At 40.4% G+C, this 22,033-nt stretch overlaps 1 protein-coding gene across 5 annotated transcripts in view; it reads right to left on the reverse strand.

Moving 5' to 3' along the window:
* Positions 1-22,033, reverse strand: part of DIP2C (disco interacting protein 2 homolog C) — a 308,290-nt gene that overhangs the window by 108,369 nt on the left and 177,888 nt on the right. For all 5 annotated transcript variants that reach the window (XM_030230923.2, XM_030230938.2, XM_030230931.2 and 2 more), the window contains 2 exons: positions 5,501-5,626; positions 4,455-4,664 (listed from right to left, as the gene is read on the reverse strand). In XM_030230923.2, coding sequence (XP_030086783.1) covers positions 4,455-4,664; positions 5,501-5,626 — 336 coding nt within the window. The remainder of the gene's footprint in view (positions 1-4,454; positions 4,665-5,500; positions 5,627-22,033) is intronic.

A 22,033-nucleotide genomic window follows, 5' to 3' on the forward strand; every position in this document is an offset into this window, starting at 1 on the left:
ATAATGTCTTCATTTAAGGTCTTCATTTCTTGTCATTATCACCTATTTTAGACTCAGCACAATTTTTTGCCCTTTCCTGTTAAGTGGCAAGAGCTTTTTATAGATCGTGACTGTATTACTCAATAGCTAAGTCAATTAAAAATTGCTGATGTTTATCTTTTTACTTATAATGCAGCTTTGCAATGCATATGGGAGATCATGACTAAGAAAATAATTGTACTTAGTCAGCTATTAGTAACATGAGAAAGTATTTTTAAAGTGAGCTGTATTTGCTTACATCTTTCCAGTGAAGTACTCCCATCTTTCGGACTTTACAAGGCAAAGTGAAGTGGAGTTATAGACTAATTTTTTTTTAATGCATGGGCCAGAAGATACATGAGCAGGGATGCCCTCCCTTCAGAACTCTGTGCTTAAAACCAAATTTTTCTTTGTTACACAGAGCACTGAGCAGGGGGAAAGAACATAACAAGAGTCCTGCTCTTGTTATGAACAAACAGCACCTGCACTTGAAGTTGCCTAAAAGAAACTCTCTTCCCAAGATTGTCACCATGGCTCAGTCAAGGAGTTCTCATGCCCTGGCTGCCCAGTTACTATTCACTTTTATCCTGAAGAAAAGCAATAAGAAAAGGAATACTGAGGTTTGTCTTGATGTGTTCCTTTAGAGTATCTGCTTAACAGATGTCTTATCATGGCAGTATCTACAGTGCTAAGTTTCATCCATTAGATTTACAAATCTTTGGTCAGTTAGCATCTCAGAGTCAGGCTTGGAGAAATGAAAATCATACAGAGAAAGATTTGGTCAGAATGACTTCTAAAGAAAAGGTAATTGTTATGTTATGTGAAATGTACCCTTATTTTTTGTATAGAACAGTCAATCCAGCCTTTGGCTACGGACACAATCTGTAGAGAGTTTCTTGGTCTTATGTCAGGTAACTTGAAGAATTGTTTGAGGTTTCATTAAGAATCATGACCCTGACACATCTGTTCACTAAAAAGTAGAAACTGACAGCTGCATGACTTCAAAGCACTTCCTCCATCAAACATACATATTTGCATCACCTCCTATTCCCATCTCTTCCAATATCCTTGCATTAGGAGATCACAGACAGAACAGCTGTTTCCAGTTAAGGCTCTCTCCATTTCTGCCACTGGAGCCACATCATTTACCCCAATTCATGAAGATCAGAAAGGCCCAAAAAAGCAGAGCAAGTTCATGGAGGGATAGAGCACATGCACTGACAAAGCCCCATGTCTGAGGAGAAGCAAAGGAGTGGAGGAACACTTTCAGTGGAGGTTTGGAAGCTCACATGAGCACCAGGTCTTTGAAAAGTCTCCAGGAACTCAAAAAAAGCATTCCTCCAACACTGTACTTGAAGAAAATGCAGCTTTTACTCCCAAATAAACTGGCTTTTCTGGTTGTCAGGGAAGGGAAATCCAGAGTCAGAGATGCAGATTTTTCCATTAGCTGGGTTTTCCTTGTATTTCTTGTCCAGGAGACAGATTGTATTTTAAACTAGTCTCCTGTATAAGTTAACATTCCCCCTCAGAAAACAGGAATTTCCAAGCTGTCTGAAAACCATCAGCCATGCTTAAGGCACATGGTTTTATATTTATTTGATTAGCAATCTATGTAGCCTTTAATGTGGATAGAAGCCTTTGATTTTCAAGCAGAAACACATTTGAAGCATATAAAAAACCATTAAATGCACCTATAGGATCAAAACTTTGAAGTGAGATTATTAACTTTATATAGATTTACAATGATAGGCAAGCATTGTACAATTTTCACCACATGACCTTTATGAGCTTTGGGGTGTGCTTTCTGTCTCTGATTTTTAGATACATAGAAATCCAAACCATGAAATACCAACAAATGAAAGCTTGAAGATCTTAGAAATCTGTACAATACTACCCAAAGAAGGGTCAAAACATCAGACATTTTTAACAGATTCCACTGGTTTGACCTCTAAATTCAAGAATTACTGAACACAGATGTGAACACACCTATGCCAAACTAAAGATTTTGCCTGTAGCTTAATGCAGACCCCTGAGCATCTTAAAGCTGAGAATGAATATTTAAATGATATCCATCCCAAACTAGAACTTTGGCCACAATAAAGCAGCAGCAGTCAAATTAAATGAACAGTATAACATTAAAAACATATAATAGTTTATGCAAATTATCTAAATGATTCACAAAGAAAACTCTGATTATATTATAGGCAAAGCTTTTTATCAAATCACTTTTTCAGAAGTGCATTAGTATACTTAAACTGGAAAAAAATCTCCCTTTCACTCCATGATGACCTCTGGAGGTAAAACCCTAGTGGATATCAGAATGGAGGGATTTTTTGGATTATCCTTAAAGTCCTCTCCATTGCACCTTGAATTTTTTATTTATCAAAATTTGCACCTTCAGAGTATGGCCTTACATATACACAGTTGATTTCTCTCTTGCAGGCTGGTCTGCCTCTGGAGAACAGCTCCTGGACCAAACAAACATCAAGGCATGGTAACATTTGTTCTTTGTGACCAAGAGCAAACTGTCTCTGATAGCTGAGGAGCCTTAAGGAACAGGATTACTCTTCTCTCCTACCAAAGATCATTATTCATCTACCATCACTGGCCCACTGCCTTGGAAAGAGTCAGGTTTCTGTAGGGTTACTTCAAACTTATTAGAATACATTTAAATGCAAAATCTACCTTCTTGGATAGGAAAGAAACAAAATAGCAATTTCATTTCAAATTCTTAAAGAATGCAGCTCACCCATAAAGAAATACATATTACAGTTATAACTGTGCAGCTTCTCTTACATTTCCAGTGATTTTAGCAAACACAAGATCCCAGTCTCATCAGTCAGATTTTGTGCCCAAATAACCTTTACATTACTACAGCTCAATTAGTGTCCAAGAAGAGATGCAATTTAAGGCCATCTTATCATCAGAATGAATGAAAATATGCATACACTGAGGTAAGCTCAACTGCTTCCTTCAAAGGCAAGACCTTTCTAGTCAACAAGGCACAATAAAACATGTATAAGAAACAGTAGTTTCCCTCTTCTGCAGAACAGTGCCATCTTAATTTAGCTCTATAAATGCTGTATTATTTACCACAAACTCAGGGAATATAAAAGACTTACTGTGCCAGATTTAAAATTACTAAAATGTCAAATTATAAAGAAGCTATATTTAAAGACACGTTAAGACTTTGTGTATGAGTAATGCAACCTTTCAGAGTTTGGATAAATTTAATTCTCTATGCTATAATTTCCTGTAGCATTTCAAGATGAAGTCATAGAAAATAATCAAATGCAATGATTAACGTATTCCCAATGTATGTGTTTCTAAAACAAGGTTCTAAGCATTCATTTAGCATGAATTTATGAATACAATACAAGCTCTTCCCCTGACTGCAATTCAGCCATTCTGGATCATGATGGGAGGATTACTGAAAATACAGGTGTTACATCAAGCTATACTCATAGCAAAACCCAAGGGATATGTACTCCCATTCCAGCACATAAAATTATGAACACTGCAGATGCTTTCATGTATCTCGTGACATGTACTTGGAAAGGAAATGTCAGTTGAAGAACAGTCACACAAAACTGTAGTAAGACAGTAGTAAGATTGCTTTATCTGTTCCAACAAAGACTGCAACAGATTTTTAGTGAGAGCCCAAAATACACACCCCAGCAAGAACATACACAAAGCAAAGGCCTTGTATGATAAGCAGCTGAAGAGTGAATGGGAACCAAGCCTTGCTTCCCACATATCCAGTCAAACAGCTGCCTCAGGTTAATAAAGACCAGTGTCAATGGCACAATATTCAGAAATAATGCCTGTGAAGTTTAGCCCTAATGGAAAGAAAGCTTTGACTTCCTAGCATCTTTATAAAGGAAGTAAACAAGCTATTAATAATAACAGCTCCCTTCTCTGAAGCTCTATAATGGTCTCTCCCATGGAGTACAATTGCTAGATATCCCAGCTCAAGTATTCTAAATTCAATTAAGGGCATAAAAAATATGTTTGAGAGGAGAATTATCAAAAATCACTCAAGCTATGTAATTAAAGTGGTACAGCAGTGGGGGAGACTCATATGCAAGCAATCCCTAATGATGCATGCACTGATTTTCCTTACTGATGAATCCTACAGAGACCTTTATAGTGCTAAGCAATGGAAGTCATGCAACTCCACATTTTAAGGCATTTGGTAACCAACAGCTAGACCCTACTTGCCACAACACAAGCTTACCCCCAAATCTAAACTGCTATTTTTTCCCCTCCTGAAATAGTAAAGTAGGACTTTCCCTCCATGTAATAGATATAAATTATAAAAAGCAAAGAAGAAGCACAGGAAAGACTTTTGTAAGACTTCACACAGCAGCATCAGCTGAATGTGAGAGTCAAAATTCCTATTAAACAGGACACACTCAACACACCTGTATACTGACCTATATGTGTCTGAGCCATAACATCAGCTAGTCTGTGTGCAGCACCACTGCCTCCACTTTGTGTTGAGGAGGAGGAAGTGGTGGATGTGGTAGAGCCGTGGATCGCTTGACTGATCCAATGTTCCATGTTTATACTCCCCTGGCTGGAGGTGGGAGTTCCCTGGGAGTCGCCCTGGACGGAGCCTTCATCTTCTGAACCAGAAGAAGTATCTAGTAATTAAAAACAGCTTGTTAGCTTGCAGTGCTTTGGGGTTTTCTTAATAGAAATAACTCATATTCCCATCAAAAATCTCAGGGAAGTGCAATGAAGAAAATCTCAGGAAGGTAAGCAAACATAATGAGAAAACTGCAGCACTGAAAGCCCTGAAACTAAGTCAGTTGCTAACTATGCACCTCTCCTGCTCTAAGGTCATAGTATGTGTATTATTGTACCAAAAAAAAAAAAAAAAAGATAATTAAAGTCTTTCTTTATAATGTTAAACACAGAATCTTCTGAAGATCTCCAGCCAGCAGAGAATATTAAAAAAAAACTTTCCCAAGCTCATTGAACAAAGTCTGTGAGACACTTCTCCAATTGTACAAAGTCCAATTCTCAGTGAAATGGGAATCTCAGCCAGATTCAGTGAGAAGCATGAGATATGGGGCATTTTCACAGTCTAGTAGATAAAAACCCAGATAAACTTGAAAAGGAATGGCACAACTAATTGCTAAGATAATGTTACTGTAATGTTACACTGTTAGGGAATAAACCAGAAAAGTGAAAGGAACTTAGACTACTATAAAATATGACAAGCTGGCCATAGTTAGGTCCTTGTAAACCCAAAAGGACCAGTGCAAGCTAAGGTATCACCAAGGGCACAGCAATCATGTGAACTGTCCCTGTTGACTTTTCCACTACTCAGTTCACCTTCTCTTCAAACATACCTCAGTTAAGCTCAGCGTGCAAAAAATGACATTTCCATTACTGTCTATGCTGACAGATTAGCAGTTCATAGCAGCACAAAGAACCATTTTTAAAATTCAGATAAAAATAGAGAGATACTCACCTGGAGGTGTGTAGGCATCCATTGATGTTTGCACCACCAATGAACGTCGTTTTGAGGGCATGGGCACTGCCATTTTCCTTTCTTTATGTTTAGCAAGGGCTGCCTGCACTGCTTCTGTGTGGACATCTGCAAGGAAAGAGGTGTGAAGCCAGAGTTAGACAGAAAGGAGCTGTGAGCTGTGCATCCCCAGCAGACCTGGCACAGACTCGTGCCTGTGCCAGCTGGGCTGACAAGGCACATCCCGTGATGGGAGGCCAGGAGCACACAGGATCTCAGAGCAACTGCTGGAGTTCTCCTCTGGACAAAAAGCAGCCACAGTGAAAAGTGCTGTACTAACAAACAAGCCCTTTGAGCTGTGTGATATTCCCAGAACAGTGCTGTAGTATTTCAGGAGCAGGAACATCACTTCCCCAGGGAAAACCTCTGTTTAACCAGGAGCTGCTAGTTCAGTGACCATTGCTGTTTCAGTGGAACTGTGGTGTATTAACATTGCCCATTTTTTGGATAAGGTTTCCAATTCACAGAAAACTCACACAGAGTAAGTGAACAAGAACATTTTCTCGAAGGGTAAAAGGTATGTAAAATGCCACAACAGCAATGACAACAGGTCCCTCATTCCCAAATCCTTCTCCTGTCACTGTCACTTGGCATTATTCACAGAAAAATAAGTGCTATGTAGGGCTGGCCTGAGGTGGAATGAGGAAAAAAAACACCCTAAGCACAGATCTGGGGCTTTGCAGGCAGGTGCTGCACAAATCTCATACCAGCCTACTCCACAGTACCCAACAGATCCCTTCTCCTTAGGAAGGTGAACAGCTTCTCTACCTTTTCCATATTTTTATAGCTGCCTGCCTCCCAGAGTTTGAAAAAGTCCATTTATCATGTCTAAAAGATGTGAGTGACTTTTTGATAATGACTTAGTTTTAAGCACCATTTTTAAATTACTACCATACAGCCTTTAGTTTACTACCTTGCACTGTTTGTCTGCATATTTCAGTGGAATTGGGACATATATTCACATGAGGAGAGTGTATGCAAAAGACATTGCAGTCAACAGGAGTTTCTTGTGAGTAAAGAAGTTGCCACATATATTGACCATCTGACATCTTGCCTTTTAACCAGTTGACACTGGTCAGCTGTAGAAAATACAGTAATTTGTGTCCATGGTTTAGTTGTTCCTATTTGTGGATCAGGAGCACATTGAATCAGGTCTAATCCAGAGTGATCCCACTTCAGCTGCTGCTGCATCTCCTGGAAAACCACCCTCACAGGCTGGGTTGGCAGCACACTGTCATTATCCTACTCCTGTATGGATGTGGTGGCAGCTCTGAACAGGCGGTGTGCCCCAAGAAAAGCAACAGGAAAGAGAAGAGTATCTACATATGTGTGTATATATATATATATATATATATATATCTCCTTATTTAAAGAAGCGTTGGTTGAATCACATTTATGTAATTTGTGAGTAACAACCTGGAAGGATGACTAGAAGGATTAGATGATAAGCTGCTGATAAGCTGCAGTGTCTCATTTCCAATAATGGTGTTTCCTGTCTTTTTCCAGGGTTTAAGCACCTCTCAGTAGAAGTACAACAGGGAAGAGTAAAAAAAAAAGGCAAAATTACCAGCTGCTTCTGTGAGTTGCTTTCTTTTCTTTTGTTTTAAATCATGAAGAGGATGAGAATATCAGCAAAGAAAAGCAAACAGCAAAGCTGGAAAACTGTTCTCAAAAGATAAAAGAGCCATGCAGCTGATGGACCAAAATGAAGGAAGAGCCAATGCTATCATCAACACAGAGAACAATTTCTCTCCTGTCATTATTTTTAAGCAGAAAGTTTAAGTCCTTTCTCATAATTAAAAACTGATGAAAAGTTTATGTGAAAAGTATCAGAAAATTTATGTGAAAAGTATCACACTATGAAAATAAAGAATGCAAGTCTTACCTAACAGCATGACCCCAAGATAAATTCCTACCTGCTCACTTCACACCAATGTCAATAAGGTACACAGGACTGAACACGCTCCCTAATAGTTTCTTATCTGTTAAAGAGGGAAAATTCTTGATTTTCCTTCAAAGGACAGCAATTAGATACCAAGGAGTAAAAAAAAAAGAGCTTTCCCTTTAAAAAAGCTCAACAAACCAACACTGGGAAAAAAAATTGAAAGAAAATAAATTTTGCTGATCAATACAGGAGGGACGATTTGTATACTATTGTACATAGAATTGTGTTTTAACTGTGTCAGGAGGGAGAAGAAATTCTGCCAAAAATTTTTAAAGGAGGACAGCTGACAGAAAATCATTAAAATGCTTAGTGACAGCTGGATGCTGAATCAGAACTTGTGGATTCTTTGATTTCCTTTTTGATGCTGTTTTGATATAAGAAGGTAGACTCATCAGCTTAATTAAAAACACTCTGCAGGGTTTTAATTTTCAAAAGAGTCCACAGGAGTCCAGGAATTGAATTGTTTTCCTAATAAGGCACAATCTTGATATGTTTATTTGTAATGGGCTACCATGGAATAAACCACACTATAGATAGCTAAAAAACCCCATACCTCACAGGAAAGCAAAACAATGTCAAAGACAAGAAACTCTGAATAAACAAGAGGGAAGCTGACTGGGAAGAAGGAACTTACACACCTGCTGCCAGCCCAGCCTGCAAACTCAAATATTTAGAAGGCATTACTCAGATTATGGAGGCTACCAAAAAACCCTGGGACACATGTCTAGAAAATACTGAGGACAGATAATCCAGGGATGGTCCAGGGAGCATCAACAAGAGTTTACAGGAGTTTAGAGTGAGAGGAATAAAATGCAGCATAAACTGTCAAGCTTGGGTGAAGATCTTTTCACAATGTTCTCTCTCAGGAATAAAACTCATGGCTAAACAAAGTTTCTCTAGGCATATAAAGAATGGCTAAGGATTGGGTAAAGAATATAGAATATAGAATGTAGCTGATATAGAATGTATGTTCTTCCTTTTGAATGAAAGCCTCTTGGTGGGTTCTGAAGATGCTCTTAACCTGTCTGGACAGTCTTGCACAGAGGAGGACTTGGTTAAGCTAATGAACAGCCTTCAAGCCCTTCATGTCTCAAGACCAAGACCAAAACATTGAGAAATCAGAGAGGTGAGGGAAAGCCAGACTGATACTTCAGAATTACATTTGAGAGCAACTCATGGGTTACAAAATCTATCCTGCAACCACAGCAAGACAGAAATAGTAAGCAGGTTTGCTCCCAACAAATATCAGCTTCAGATATGCACTTTGCATACACATACCTTGCTTTTCCCTAGGTTTTACCTTTGCTTTTCTGGTCTACAAAACAACTTTGCTTATGTAGCATAAGGAATGTTAACCAAAATGCAATAATCTCTTATTGTACTTTCCTGAAGCATGGATTTAAATCCAAGTTGAAATGTACAATTATCACCAGTATCCCTGATAATCAGCTTCTCATGAATTTGAACAGGAGTGTGGTAGCTCTTTCCCTTTAGCTCAGTCAAAGATGGGCTGTGGTATGTCCATCCTATTGTATGTAATTCACTGGTTCCTCAAAGCTGTCCCTAACAGCTACTGAAAAAATACAAGGAGACGTGCAACAGGAATTTATACAACAGGAACTGGATGCTCCTTGTTCTTTAAAGAAAGGAAACCATTTGAGATGCACATTGGGACAAAGTAAGAAGACATCCAAGTTCCTTTGGGACAGGAAACTGCTATCCCCCCAGATCCCATCATCACACAGCAGTTTGTATTCTCCACACATCACACACAGCATCAGCAGGAACATCCCATTAGAATTTCAAACAGTCTCTGGTAGGGTGATGCCCCTGTCTTGCAGGTCTCATAAAAGTGTCTGAATTCCTTCTCAATCTACCCTGGCACACCCAAACTAACTGAATTCATACTGTGATTGAGTATGGCTATAAAACACAGATTTCTCATTAATTTTTCCTGAAAAAATTATTCAAGTAGGAAAACTTGATGCCTGCATTAAAAAAAAAATCATTAAAGGAACACCTCTTCTGTCTTTCTTTATAGTGTTGCTTGCTGTAATTTCTTACCTCCTATAAATTTCTGATAGAGTTTCAAACAGAAATATACCTTGATGTAACTGCACTCAAGTCTTCTGAGTGGAAGGCTTTTTCTAAGTGGAAAAATCTTGCTTTTAGGTGAAATGTTCTTTCATGTGACGTTCTAACTACATTGTTATAGCTGATAAAATGACTCCAGATCTTGACCCTTCAAAGCTCTTCTGTAGGTAAAAAAATCATTTTACTCTTCCCACCTGGCTTTTTCCACAAGAATGTCTTACAGAAAATCTGGAGCATAGAGTAAAATATCATTACCTCTGTCTACAGTAGTGGGAAGTAAGGCACAGTGGTCCTTCACTGTTTTATCTTGGCCAACCACACATTGAATACAGTTTGTGTGTTTGTACTCAAAGAATCAATAAATGGGAAAGAGCAAAGCAACAAGCTTGGGAATGTTCACTTTTTAAATTGCGCTTGTTTCTTAACACCAATCAACCTGGTGCTCAGCATTCAATCTGACATATTTCTTATGGGCTGCAAACTGCAGACACAACAGCTCTGTCCCCAGTCTTTTCCCTGTTGCATTCAAGCATTTTTACCTGTTTATTCTCTTCCTTTACTTTCTATGACAGGACAGAAAGGGCAAGCTTACTTTTGGGAATAAAGTCAGTAAGTGAAATAGAAAGGAAGGGGAACTGTAAAAACAAGCAGGTGATAGAAAGAAAGTTTCCTTTCAAATAGCTAATGATCTGTTATTATACAATATGAGATGAGATCTCAAAACCAAGGGCAAAGAAATTAAAACTGGCACAGAGAATGAGGGTCTGCAAGTTCAGACTTCCAGAGTGATGACTATGGTTCTGGCCAAGGAGCTCCATAACCACAAACTCTCCACTGTTGCAAATTCCTCATGCCATCAGCAGGATGAATGGCCCAGCTTTCCTGGGAGGTGCTCTGCTTAGTGCAGTCACTCTTCTCATCTGGTTTATCTCATAACTTGGCACAACAGTGTGCTCCTGGCCCAACTGGAAAGACTCACCAAAAAAAGCCAACCCCACTAAAACAGCCATTACTGCACAGACACAGCTTGCTATGGACACCCTCCTCAAATGGGGTGACTGAGTGACAGAAGATAGGGACAGAGCAGTGTTTACTGCTGACAGGTGGGCAGTGGTCAAAGGTCAAATAGTAATGCCCAGAAATACAGAAATAGCCACTGTTAATTTCAGACTGCTGATACTTTTGACTCCTTGTTCACAGTGTTCTTTGACCATTTATTCCATATGCTGTCCTGAAATCCTTTTCGGGGAGAACACTACAAACTTTTATTTAGTCAGAAGTTGAGCTGGATGGTTTTAACTGGCTCTGGGATGATATAAGTCTCTTTGGAACTTTTCATGAAGCCTTTTTTGGGGAACATACTTTCTCTCCTCCTTGCACAAATATATGCATACTTCGAAGAAGTGGAGACTTCCGTCTATGACAAGCTGCCCTCTCCTACTCATCTCCTTTAGGGAAGACAGTATGTAGGATCCTTTTAGGCTCAGCTGTCTCCACAAGCAAATCAGGCTTCTTTTCCTGAAGCAAAAAAACAATTGTTGTGTGATGAACAAGGCCAGCCATTTCCTGCTCCACATGTGGAGCCCTGCTGCAGCATTTCATGTTTCTCTACAGCTGCTAGAAGAGCACTCTTCCAAAGAGTGCATTCTCATCTGGCATGGAATATAATCCTGACTAACCCTACCCCTTCCACCCCAAGAACAGGGATGCCCCATTCCTTACTTGGGTCAGAGAGAGCGTCCTTTAAAGCTCTGAAATGCAACTGAGACATTTGAAATATGCTGCAAATTCCTAGTCCTCCTAAAGACCTTTGCAGCTTTTAGCAAATGAACTTGCTCCTTTTTCTTTAGATCTATTTTAAAAGAACAAAAACCTATTCAACAAATTACAGTTGCATTCTTTCTCAAGGTGGAGGGCTTATTAAGGTTTTTTTTTCCCTACATAAGTTTAACTTGCCTCAGCAGCTTCCTTTCTTCAATATTAGCTGCAATTGCTCCCTAGGCAAGTCAAACACTCAAAATACTGTAAGCAAAGCAGCACCTCCTCAGAGATCAGGGATCTGGGTATGAGCTCTGCACAGATCACAGAACAGGGGGCTCCTCCCACAGCCAGCACAGCTGCATTAAAAAATTCCACATTATAAAACTGTTCCTCACAGCCCTTGCATAAAATGCCTCAGCACACAAAAGAAAAACATTATCTTCTTTTGTACTTAAATCAGGTCTTGCCACTGTGTGTCAAGCAGTTCTCCTGCATCTCATTTACCACGCAGCCCTGTCTCTTCTTGAGACAAGAAATTAGGCTGGCTGTAGACAGGAGTTGTGCATTACCAGAATCAAGATTTTAGAATCTGTTTCTGATAAAATATATTCCTTCTTCTGGTTTTGCTCATGTTTTCAGTTTCCCAGGAATTAAGAATCCTTCATATGCAATCACCAGCAGTTTAAGAAATGGAAATAGGAAAAAACAAGCTGTTGCCTAATTTTTTTCTGTACAGATGCAGAATTACCCAACAGAGTCCCTACCATCTCCTGCAGCCTGGCTTGCCTGTTGTGAGGTAATGGTACTACCTCCATCCCTCCTTTCAGGGGATGTGCTCCTGAAAGAATAAAACTGCCTGGAGATAAACCTAGTTGTGATCTGAATTCATCCATCTCTTCTGTTTCGTCCTTTTGGCTCATGTAATTCCAATTCTCATTCCTCTCCCCTGAAATCTGCGTTGTTTTTTTTTTGTTTGTTTGTTTTTTCTTGTTTTGAGCCAGCCATTGGAAACAATCTTTATTCCTCTGCATTAGCAGCCAATTCCTGGTAACATGATGGATGACAACTGGGAGTAAGCCCTGAGAAGGTTTAGACTCCTTGCTTGTCACAGGATAGCCCTCAAACACAACTAACTCACTCAGAGGATGGCAGATTATCAAGATCAAGAAGGCTGATGCTCGGCTCTAATGAGTTGAGAATACAAAGGATTTTTAATTAGAGGTTATTTAGGTGCATATTATACCTAGTTATGTCTCATTTATAATGCAGTAGAGGATCAGCCCTGAAGTCAGACATTTAACAAATAAGTAAAACCACAAATAAATCTCTGTCATAGGGAAGCAAGCAGCTGGGATGGCATCAAGGAAAACAGCTGGAAGAACAGACAGAGGAGCCAGTGGAAGCAAGGCCATTTTCTGCTGCATCAACACAGAGTGCAACAGAATAATCAAAACAATTTCTACTTATTACAGGGAAACAGGTGACACTATAGGAAAATAGCATTATCAAAGGTGAATTTTGGCTGAAAATTCTGGGTAAGACAATGGTAAGTATAGCAATTGTATGCTGAGTAATTATACAGAGAGAAGGTTGGTAATTGCTGTCTTACAGGAAACCAGTAGTTGAAAGCATGAAAGTTGCTTCTGAGTTTAATCAGACCTTTGTCAGAGCTACCATGGAGACAAAGGAAACACTGAGAATTCATTTCCTAATAAGCAGCCTGTAAATACTCTGAACAGAGATAACTTGGTAGCTACATTTATTGGAAATGCGATCAGGACATGCTAAATAGGGTGAAACATGGTAAATGTGGTATCATCAGAACAGATTACAGTTGGGTTTTGTCTTTTCATTGTCCTGGCTGACATCACTGGGTTATTTTCAGGCAGATAGAGAGCAAGTAGTTTCATAAAAATTCTGCTGTGTTCATCCAACACAAATCAGTCCCTTGGAAATCATCTCACCCCTGGGAATGTGAAAGTGAGTCCATATAATAACAGATCTTTGCTGGGGGTGATGCTATAATGAAGCAGTCTCAGAATACTTTTACAATCTCTCTGGGTATTAAGATAGGAAAGCACATGGCCCAGACAGTGTGACACCTAATTTCTCTCCATCTGGAAGCAGGTGTGCTATTAATTCTGAAATATGGCATTCACAACAGTCTACACATGACTGAATGCAAGAACAGCTGCTCTAAGATAACTCTCATTTATAGGAGGGCTGTGGAGGTTACTAACAGAAATAAACTGTTGCTTACCTTTCAAAAAACAACTTAAGTGTGCAAGTTTCTGCCTTTGGGATATTTAAGCTATATGTATATTAGGCCTCTGGCTTTACTGGGAACTGGGGATACATGGAGATGCAAGGGAAACTTCTGCTGTCTTTTCACAAATTTGGGACTGACTTTTGTTGATCTGTACCATTTTTGGCAGTTAAAGGTCAGTGCTTTAGAAAAGATGTGCATTCCCATGGATGTACCACTGCCAAAGGCTTGGCTGTTCATGGATGCTGCAGCCAACAAGCCCCACTGGTGCTGCTCCTTGCACTCCCTGAAGGGCTGTGCCATCCCTCAGCCAATGCTGAGCACCTCCTGAGCATCTTCCATCCCCACCTGCTGCACACATGCACAAACCAGATGCTTGGTATGTTCTCATGTGGTCAGAAAGGAAGAGGAGCATGGCTGTCATCTCCCACTCTGGCTGGCAGAGCAGCGATCCATAATTCTGGGCAGAAGGAAAAGAGGAGCTGAACACGTGGCTGGGAAAGGATGGGCAGGATGTGAAGCACAGAGCTCACATGCTGCAAACAGAGGACACCAAAACAACAGATTGAACTCTCTCTGACTCCACAGCTGGTTTTGCACAGTTTTTGCTTTAATTAGGATTCTTCAGGTATTATAATAAAGGTAATTTTAAAATATTTTTCTCAAAACTCTGAGTTTTAAGATTGTATTAACTCTACTTATAAGTGAAATAAAACTCCAACATGCAGGTCTCCCACTAATAATTTCCATCCCACCATTTATTTATTATCCCATTTGTAATGCACTCTGGAAGTCAGCTTCACACAGTGATCTCATCTCAGGCCCCCTCACTATGCAATCTGAACTAAACTAACTTTATATTTGTTTCTCTCCAGAGATCCTCAAATAATTTTTCTCAAGAGCTCTATACTTATCCTCACAAACTTTTTCTGCTGGGTCAAAAGCAAGGATGTGGTCATAAAATTACATATTTGCCAGCATTTTTCTTCAACTTCTTTTTTGTTCTGATTGAGTTGTAACTTGAAATTTGTAAGCAAGCAAAATCAGATAGGAGACAATTACTGAATAAGTCTGTTTACAGCTAGGTTAATGATTTCAAATTAACTTCTACAAGCAACCCTCACTCAAATTTAGGGTTAAAATATTGTTTGTTTTATGATCAGTCACATGAACATTTATATGCAGTCCCATTCTAATAGATAGCACATTAAAAACATTTTCCTTTCTCCTTGTTCTTTGGAAAAATGCTAAATGATGAGGGTTCAGTAAAAATGATTCCTCAAATCTTCCCATTCCATCCTTTAGCATGCACAGCTCTCATAATGTCATAGTGCAATTATTTTTTGTCAGTTCTGGCAGGATTGCAGAACGAGATCTTGAACATCCTTTCAAAACCACAAAATAGAAGTTACCTGCATATTTTCTAATCACCATGAGGTAAGCTGAAAAGACACAAAATGTGACCAACCTTTGTTAGGGTTCATGCACACACCTACCTCATGGTAAATGAGAACAAACACAGGGTGAGACAGGTACTGAGGCTCCTAAAGCAGAGCAGCTCAGCTAAGAAAGGTCTGGTGCCAGCATCTCTAGGACTTGGGTCTACAGGGAATGCTCTTTCATTCCTAATTATCATATTTCAAATGAGCCTCAATGATGATTTGTTCTGAAGTTTAACAATTTCATGCTCAGTATAAATTATTCTGTCTTTTCCCCTTTGAAGACCAGAGTGGGAAAGGTGGCTCAGGAGTTTGAGCTGTGAGAGGTGTAGTTAGGGTACATTTGTTTTGGCAGCACCTCCAAGTATCTCCCATGTTGTTTTTTAAAAGGAGTACTGAGTGCACTTGGAAAATGGGCTATTCTCTGCAGTGGTGGGATCTCTAGGACAGGGGCTGGCAGCTCTCCAAGGATGCTGTACCAGAACAATTTTTTCTTTCTCACCTCCAACACTTAAATTATGGGGAAAAAAATCACCAGAAAGTTCAGAAGGGAGGTACTCTCTCAGCTGGGAGTGCAGGTACCACAGCCACCCTACAGCCCATACCCTTCCTCCATGCTACCAGCTGAGAGATGCTGATTCCACAAATGGCATTCCTCAAAACACTCCATTTCTCAGCTCCCAGCTGTGCTCACCTGCTGCTGTGCCTTTTAAAACCTGTCCACTGAATCCAGGCACTGCATGTACTCTCTTTTGCTGGTCTTACTTCTAGGACACCATGAACCTCCAGACACAGAGGCAGCACAATTCCACTTACATTGCTACTTCCCACATCATTCCTGACATCTGGAAAACTCAGTTTTTAGAGCTCATTGGTCTCACTTCTCTTAAGGATTACACTGCTCCAGGCAGTGCTCTGATCACCTTCAAGGCCTGTAACAAAGTTCATGAAAAACAAGAGACTTGATAACCTTGGCCCAACCCATTTGTGCCACCCTTATCTTATCAGAGGAGAATTCTGGTGCAGTAGAAAGCGTAGAGACACTATCCATATGCCTTTGAATATACTACACCACATTCCCTAGCAATTAATGCTGCTCTTTTTTTAGCTTTTGAATTTTATTGGTGCACATTTTTTACATCATCCATTCTGATTTTAGGTGGGTTTTATATTACTGACAAGTGTGGAAATAGTAAAAGCCAGGTCCTGGCATGAGGAGATGCTCTGGTTTTCAGCATTGGGATGGAGAACTCAAGCTTCTTGCTTTGGCCTCATCTAAAGGCCACAGGGTGTCCTTTTGGGAAAATGGAAGTTGGAAAGGACCTGGTGTTTCAGCTCCTTGTGTGTTGATCACCCAGCTGGGGGAGGATAACACACTTGCTCTCCAGAAAGGTGCTGAGAGAGAGCTGCTCTCTGAACCCCACAGACCATGGCCAGCTGGGAAACAAAGAACTGAGATTTATGGTGACCAAGAACACAGTTTCTGATGCCAAGGAGCTGCCCAGCTGCCCAGGGCTCTGTCCCCTGGCAGGGCCCCAGCAGCTGCTGCTGTACTGCACTGCAGCCTTTACGTGGCAGCAGAGCCCAGCTCAGCTCCGGCCACCACCACGGCAGCCACAGGCAAGGGCCAAGCTCAGGCAGGACTGTCACCACAGGGCTACTGCAGAGGGGTTTTTAAGCACCAAAAAGACCATTCCTCCAAAAGCAAGACAGTTCATATGATGGCATTTTAAATAATGGTGGCAGAAACTTCAGGTTCTCCTATGAGGGTTTTCAGTGTTAGCAAGAGCAGAATGCAGCCACTGCCACCAGCAAGCAAACAGGGCCCCAGTGACAGTACAGAGGGACAAGAGCCTCTGAAAATGTCAGTCTTCAGCTGAGAGAGCTCATTCAGACAGCACAGCAGCAGTGGGGAAGCTGGGCTGTTCAGGCTACCCCTTGAATAATCCACCACATCATTCCCATCTCCTTATCTCAACACACCATTCCAAATCCACGGATCTGCAGCTTCCAAAAGTACCTGAGAAACCGAGCTCCTAAAGGGCACCAAGGAAACAAAAGCTGAATTAACCAACTGCAGCTACATCTCCATGTCCATCATTCACTCATGCTGCAGTCTGAGCCTGACTCTGCAGCCCATCAGCAGACCAAGCCCATGCTGACTTCTATTCCACATGCAGAGTGCTGGGCAAGCCAGCATTCCTCTGCCTGAGCTGTCCTGCCTGAAAATCCACTGGGCCAGAAAAGCCTCTTGGCAAAAGTTCCTGATCCAGCCTACAGCACCATTTGGCTTCAGTGTCATCTCGAGCCCCCAGAAAATGTTACAGCACAAGCAGCAGACAGGGAATGGCAGTTGCTGAGAGAAAAACATTGCCATGATCTACACTTGGCAAACCCTTCCAAATACTGTTTCCAAATGTGGAAATAATAAGAGATTTTTTTTTTTTAATCAGTAGTAAACAAAACAAGGAATGTTTTTGGATTAATATCAGCTAAACTATTTGCCACATTTGTATAAAGTAAATAATATCGTTTCACCCTGCACTAATTCAGTTACTACACTTTATAGCATTTTCTATTTCTTTAGACATCTGAAAAATGATCAAAGCTGACATTTTGAAACATTGTGGTTTCAGGCTCCCTTCCTGTATAAAAAGAAGCAGCCAGGAAATTTTAAACCTTTTTGGTTTTAAAGAATTAGACTAAATTTCCAGTGCAGGCTGAATTCTAAAATCCAATTATCTTGAAACAAAAAATATCCCAGGAATATTTAGGGAAAAAATAGTGTCCACAAACTCAAGTGTCAATTTTATTTAGAATATAAAATCATAGAAAGCCAGTTTTTGAAATTATAGTGCTGAAAAATTTGGTTACAACATTAATGAAATAATAATAATAATAATAATAATAATAATAATAATAATAATAATAAATATTGAAGTAAGAAAACAGGTAGGGATTGAAAATGCCACAGTCTGACATTTTGCATAATACAAGAGGATAAGTTGAAGGTGATATTAGTGGCAGCAATGATTCTGAGTCTCCAAAGAGAGTTCATTAGCAATCTTTGCTGACATCTAAATCCACATAAAAAGCAAAGGCACGGAAGGAGAACTGGATGACGTTCAGAATCTTAGACTTCCAATTAGGAAAACCTTACCAAGAAGAGACAGAAAAGGACTTTGATCAGAGTTGGAATGGGAAATTTATTTGCAGATGTTAATTGAAATAAACTGCGCAAAAACACTAAGGAAGGGAAATGTTTTCCTAGATGGGAATTCCTTATTGGTTAAAGAGTGTGTATTCATTTTGTTTTGGGCTTTTTCCAAGTAGATGTGCCAAATATGATAAGAAACACTCAATCTGGGTAACAGCTAGGATCTAACAATCACAATGTGATCAGAGCAGAGATGCTGAAGTGTTAAGAACAGCAAAACAACAAGCCAAACAAAGACTTCTACCTGAAGCAAATCTGAATCTGAAAACATGATAACCAGAATGGAATCTGACTTGCAAGTTTGCAACCTACAGTAATAATTGAGTAATTAACAGAGCAAGAAAGAAACAGACTTCTGATCTCACAGGGGCAATACACAGAAGGGGAGGACATAGTTCAGGGTTATTTGTTGGGTTTTTTTCCCAGGGTCGAACATTGCAGTGTATCTTAGCAAAGCTCCTCTGGAAGTAAATTGCAAGATGATCTGATAACTTTTAAAAATTGAAATGTATACCCACATTTACTTTCACTGAAATTCGCTACATTTGGTTTTCTTTTGAGTGAGTGAAGATGCAGGAGTTGCAAACGAGTTTGCTGGAGAGCTCGTTGCCTTGCTGAGGAGTCATGCTGCACAGCAACCAAGGTAGGAATTCAAAGCCTGGCCAGAAGTCCCAAAATACTGTTAAACTTCTCAATTTTGACACTGAGGACATTTTCAGAGCAGCAAGATCTGAATTTATATTTCTATAAATATATATTTATATCTCACCCTGACTCTCCTACAGTGAGACTCCTGCACTAATAACAGCCCTTTACACTGAATTCCTTACTTTTCTTCTCAGCAATGAAGTTTGTGCCTTTATTATTTATACATATATATATATACATATATATACACACACACACACATATATAATTACAACTTGCCCCATCCCTAATACAGGACCTCATGTACCATTTCACTGAACAAATGCCTTCCTTTTAAGGCAGCAACTGAAACCAAGAGGCAGCAACACCAACTGAACACTCCTGGGGTCTCAGAAGAGGCACACAATGAAGATATGCAGGATGTCTCCTTTTGCCCACCTCCAAACTGACTCATGTCTCCTTTTGTCCATCCCCAAACTGACTCAACATCTTCATGTACAAATGGCAAACACAGCTCAAGCAGACTTTCAACTCACAGTCAAATGCTCATGTTTTGAACAGAACGGCTCTCCAAGTCACAGCTTGGAGATTTGAGGACCATGTGCTGAACACCCACAAATTAGACAAGCTCAGGAATAGTATTTTTTACCTATTAAAAAACTGGGTAGAAATCAGACCATTTATAGTGTATAGTTGGAGAAGCTTCTAGGAGCTTATATATCAAGGAATTATTATGCAGATACCACAACCATTATTCAACAAAAAATTGGCAACATCTACAGTATGAACCCAGGGTTTCTGAGGGGAGGAGGGAGCTTTAAAAATTTATCAGAATGGTCTGGATGCACATGAACTTTCTCTGCCACATTTATCATTTAATTTTCCTTTAAATGGGACTGGCAAGGTCTTTGACTAATGGAATGAACCAGAGATATGTTACAAAAGGTTTAATAAGGAGTTCTCCACAATTTTCCAGTTGTGTCAGCACAATGAGTCTGACTGCATCCAGCAAGAGGCATCTCCCAAACAAAATCCAGAGCCTCCACAGTCAAATTTACTCTCCTTGACACCCTCCACAGACCCTGGCTTCTGACTCTCAGTTCACCAGGGTCTCTCTGCCACAAAGGCTGGTGGGTGCTGCTCTCTATGGCCCCCTAATTCTGCCTAATTACACCTTCAAAGGAAGGAGCAAAGAAGTTTCAGAGCTCACTTTTCCTTTGTGGAGTCACAAAATTGTTGAGGCTGGAAAAGATAACATTATCCAGACCAACCATCAACCCAGCACCACCGTGTTCACTACTCAACCACATCCCCCAGTGCCACATCCACATGCCTTTTGAACACTTTCAGGGATGGCCATTCCACCTCTTCCCTGGGCAGCCTGTTCCAATGGTTGACAACTCTTTTGGAGTTGACAACTCTTTGCCTTTCCTGGCACAACTTGAGACCATTTCCTCTTGTCCTGTCTCTTCTTACTTGTGAGGAAAGGCTGAACCCCACCTTTCTCCAGTTTCTTTTCAGGGAGTTGTAGAGAGTGATAAGATCTCCCCAGAGCCTTCTTTTCTTCATGGTGAACACCTCCAGCTCCCTCAGCTGCTCCTCATAAGACCTGTGCTCCAGACCCTTTGCCAGTTTCACTGCCCTTCTCTGGACATGCTCCAACACCTCAATGTCTTTTTGCTGTGAGAAGCCATCATAAACCAGTTTTAAACCAATCACTTCCTTCACTTTGTGTTATATCTGGAGCAGTATCATGGAGAAAGGTGGATCCCATTCACTTGGAAATGAGTTATTGCCCTTCTGTTCAGCTCTGAAATTAATTTTATCTTCCTTTAATCAGTGCTTCTATTTAGGGCATAATGATGTTCCCAACTTGCTATACTGCAAATTAAATATTTTTCTTATAGTATTACCAAACTAGAATCAGTACAGTGAAATTCAACTGTGCCACAGAACCACAGACTGGAGTAGGTCAGCAGGAACCTCTGGAGACCACCCAGTCCAACTCCCTGCTCTCAGCAGGGTCATCTACAGCACACTGCTTGGGGCTACATCCAGTAGGGTTTTTAATAGCTTCAAGAATGGAGACACCACAATTTCTCTTGGCAACCTGTGCCAGTGGAGAAAAAAAAGCATTTTATTAGGCTTAAATCAAATGTTTCATATTTGAATGAGTCTGTCTTCATCCAGCAAGAGGCATCTCTCAAACACAGTCCAGAGCCACCACAGTCAAATTTACTCTTCTCAAGACCCTCCATAACCATCAAGCCCTGGCTTCTGACTCTCAGCTCACCAGGGTCTCCCTGCCACAAAGGCTGGTGGGTGCTGTCTGTGGCTCCCTAATTCTGCAGCTGCAAGAGAGGCAGCACCAGATGAACCAGTCTGTGGCCTCAGGCTGCTGTCTGAGAAGGATGCTCATACTGCAGCAGCCCCTGAAGCAGTTCAAACAGCTGAGCACACCTAGCCTTCACCCTATTAAGGGCAGTACATGCAGTTTGCACCTTCAAAGGTAAGAGTAAAGAAGTTTCAGAGCTGCCCACATCCCTCTGAATGGCATTACACATGTGTGCTACACCAACTGCTACTTCCAATTTGGTATTATCTGCAGAGTGTGAAGAGTCACAAAGTCACTAATGAAGCAATTAAGGGGTGCTGGAGCCAGTATTCATTCCCTACAGTACCCATCAGAGACTGGTGTCCAGCTGGACTTTGTGTCACAGATCACAGTTCTCTGAAGTCAATTTCAGCCAATTTTCAGACCATCTCAATGTCCACTTATCTAATCCACATTTCACCAGTCTGTCAAAGAGGACATTATGACAGACACTGTCAAAAGCCTCACTAAAGTCAAGGCATCCAACTTCCACTGCTCCTCCTTCAACCTCCAGGAGAGTAATTTCATTGTAGAAGGTCATTAGGCTGATCAAGCATGAATTGACCAAGCTACTAACAGAACTTTGTAAATCTGTGCTGTCTGCTCTCAATCACCACCTTGTCCTTCATTTGATTAAAAAGAGCTTCCAGCATTATTTTCTCTACCACCTGCTCAAGAGATTGAGAAGAGTCTGGCTGGCCTGCAGTTTCCCAGATCCTATTTCTTGCTGTT

Source organism: Serinus canaria, chromosome 2 (assembly GCF_022539315.1).
Source record: "Serinus canaria isolate serCan28SL12 chromosome 2, serCan2020, whole genome shotgun sequence".
Classification (NCBI taxonomy): domain Eukaryota; kingdom Metazoa; phylum Chordata; class Aves; order Passeriformes; family Fringillidae; genus Serinus; species Serinus canaria.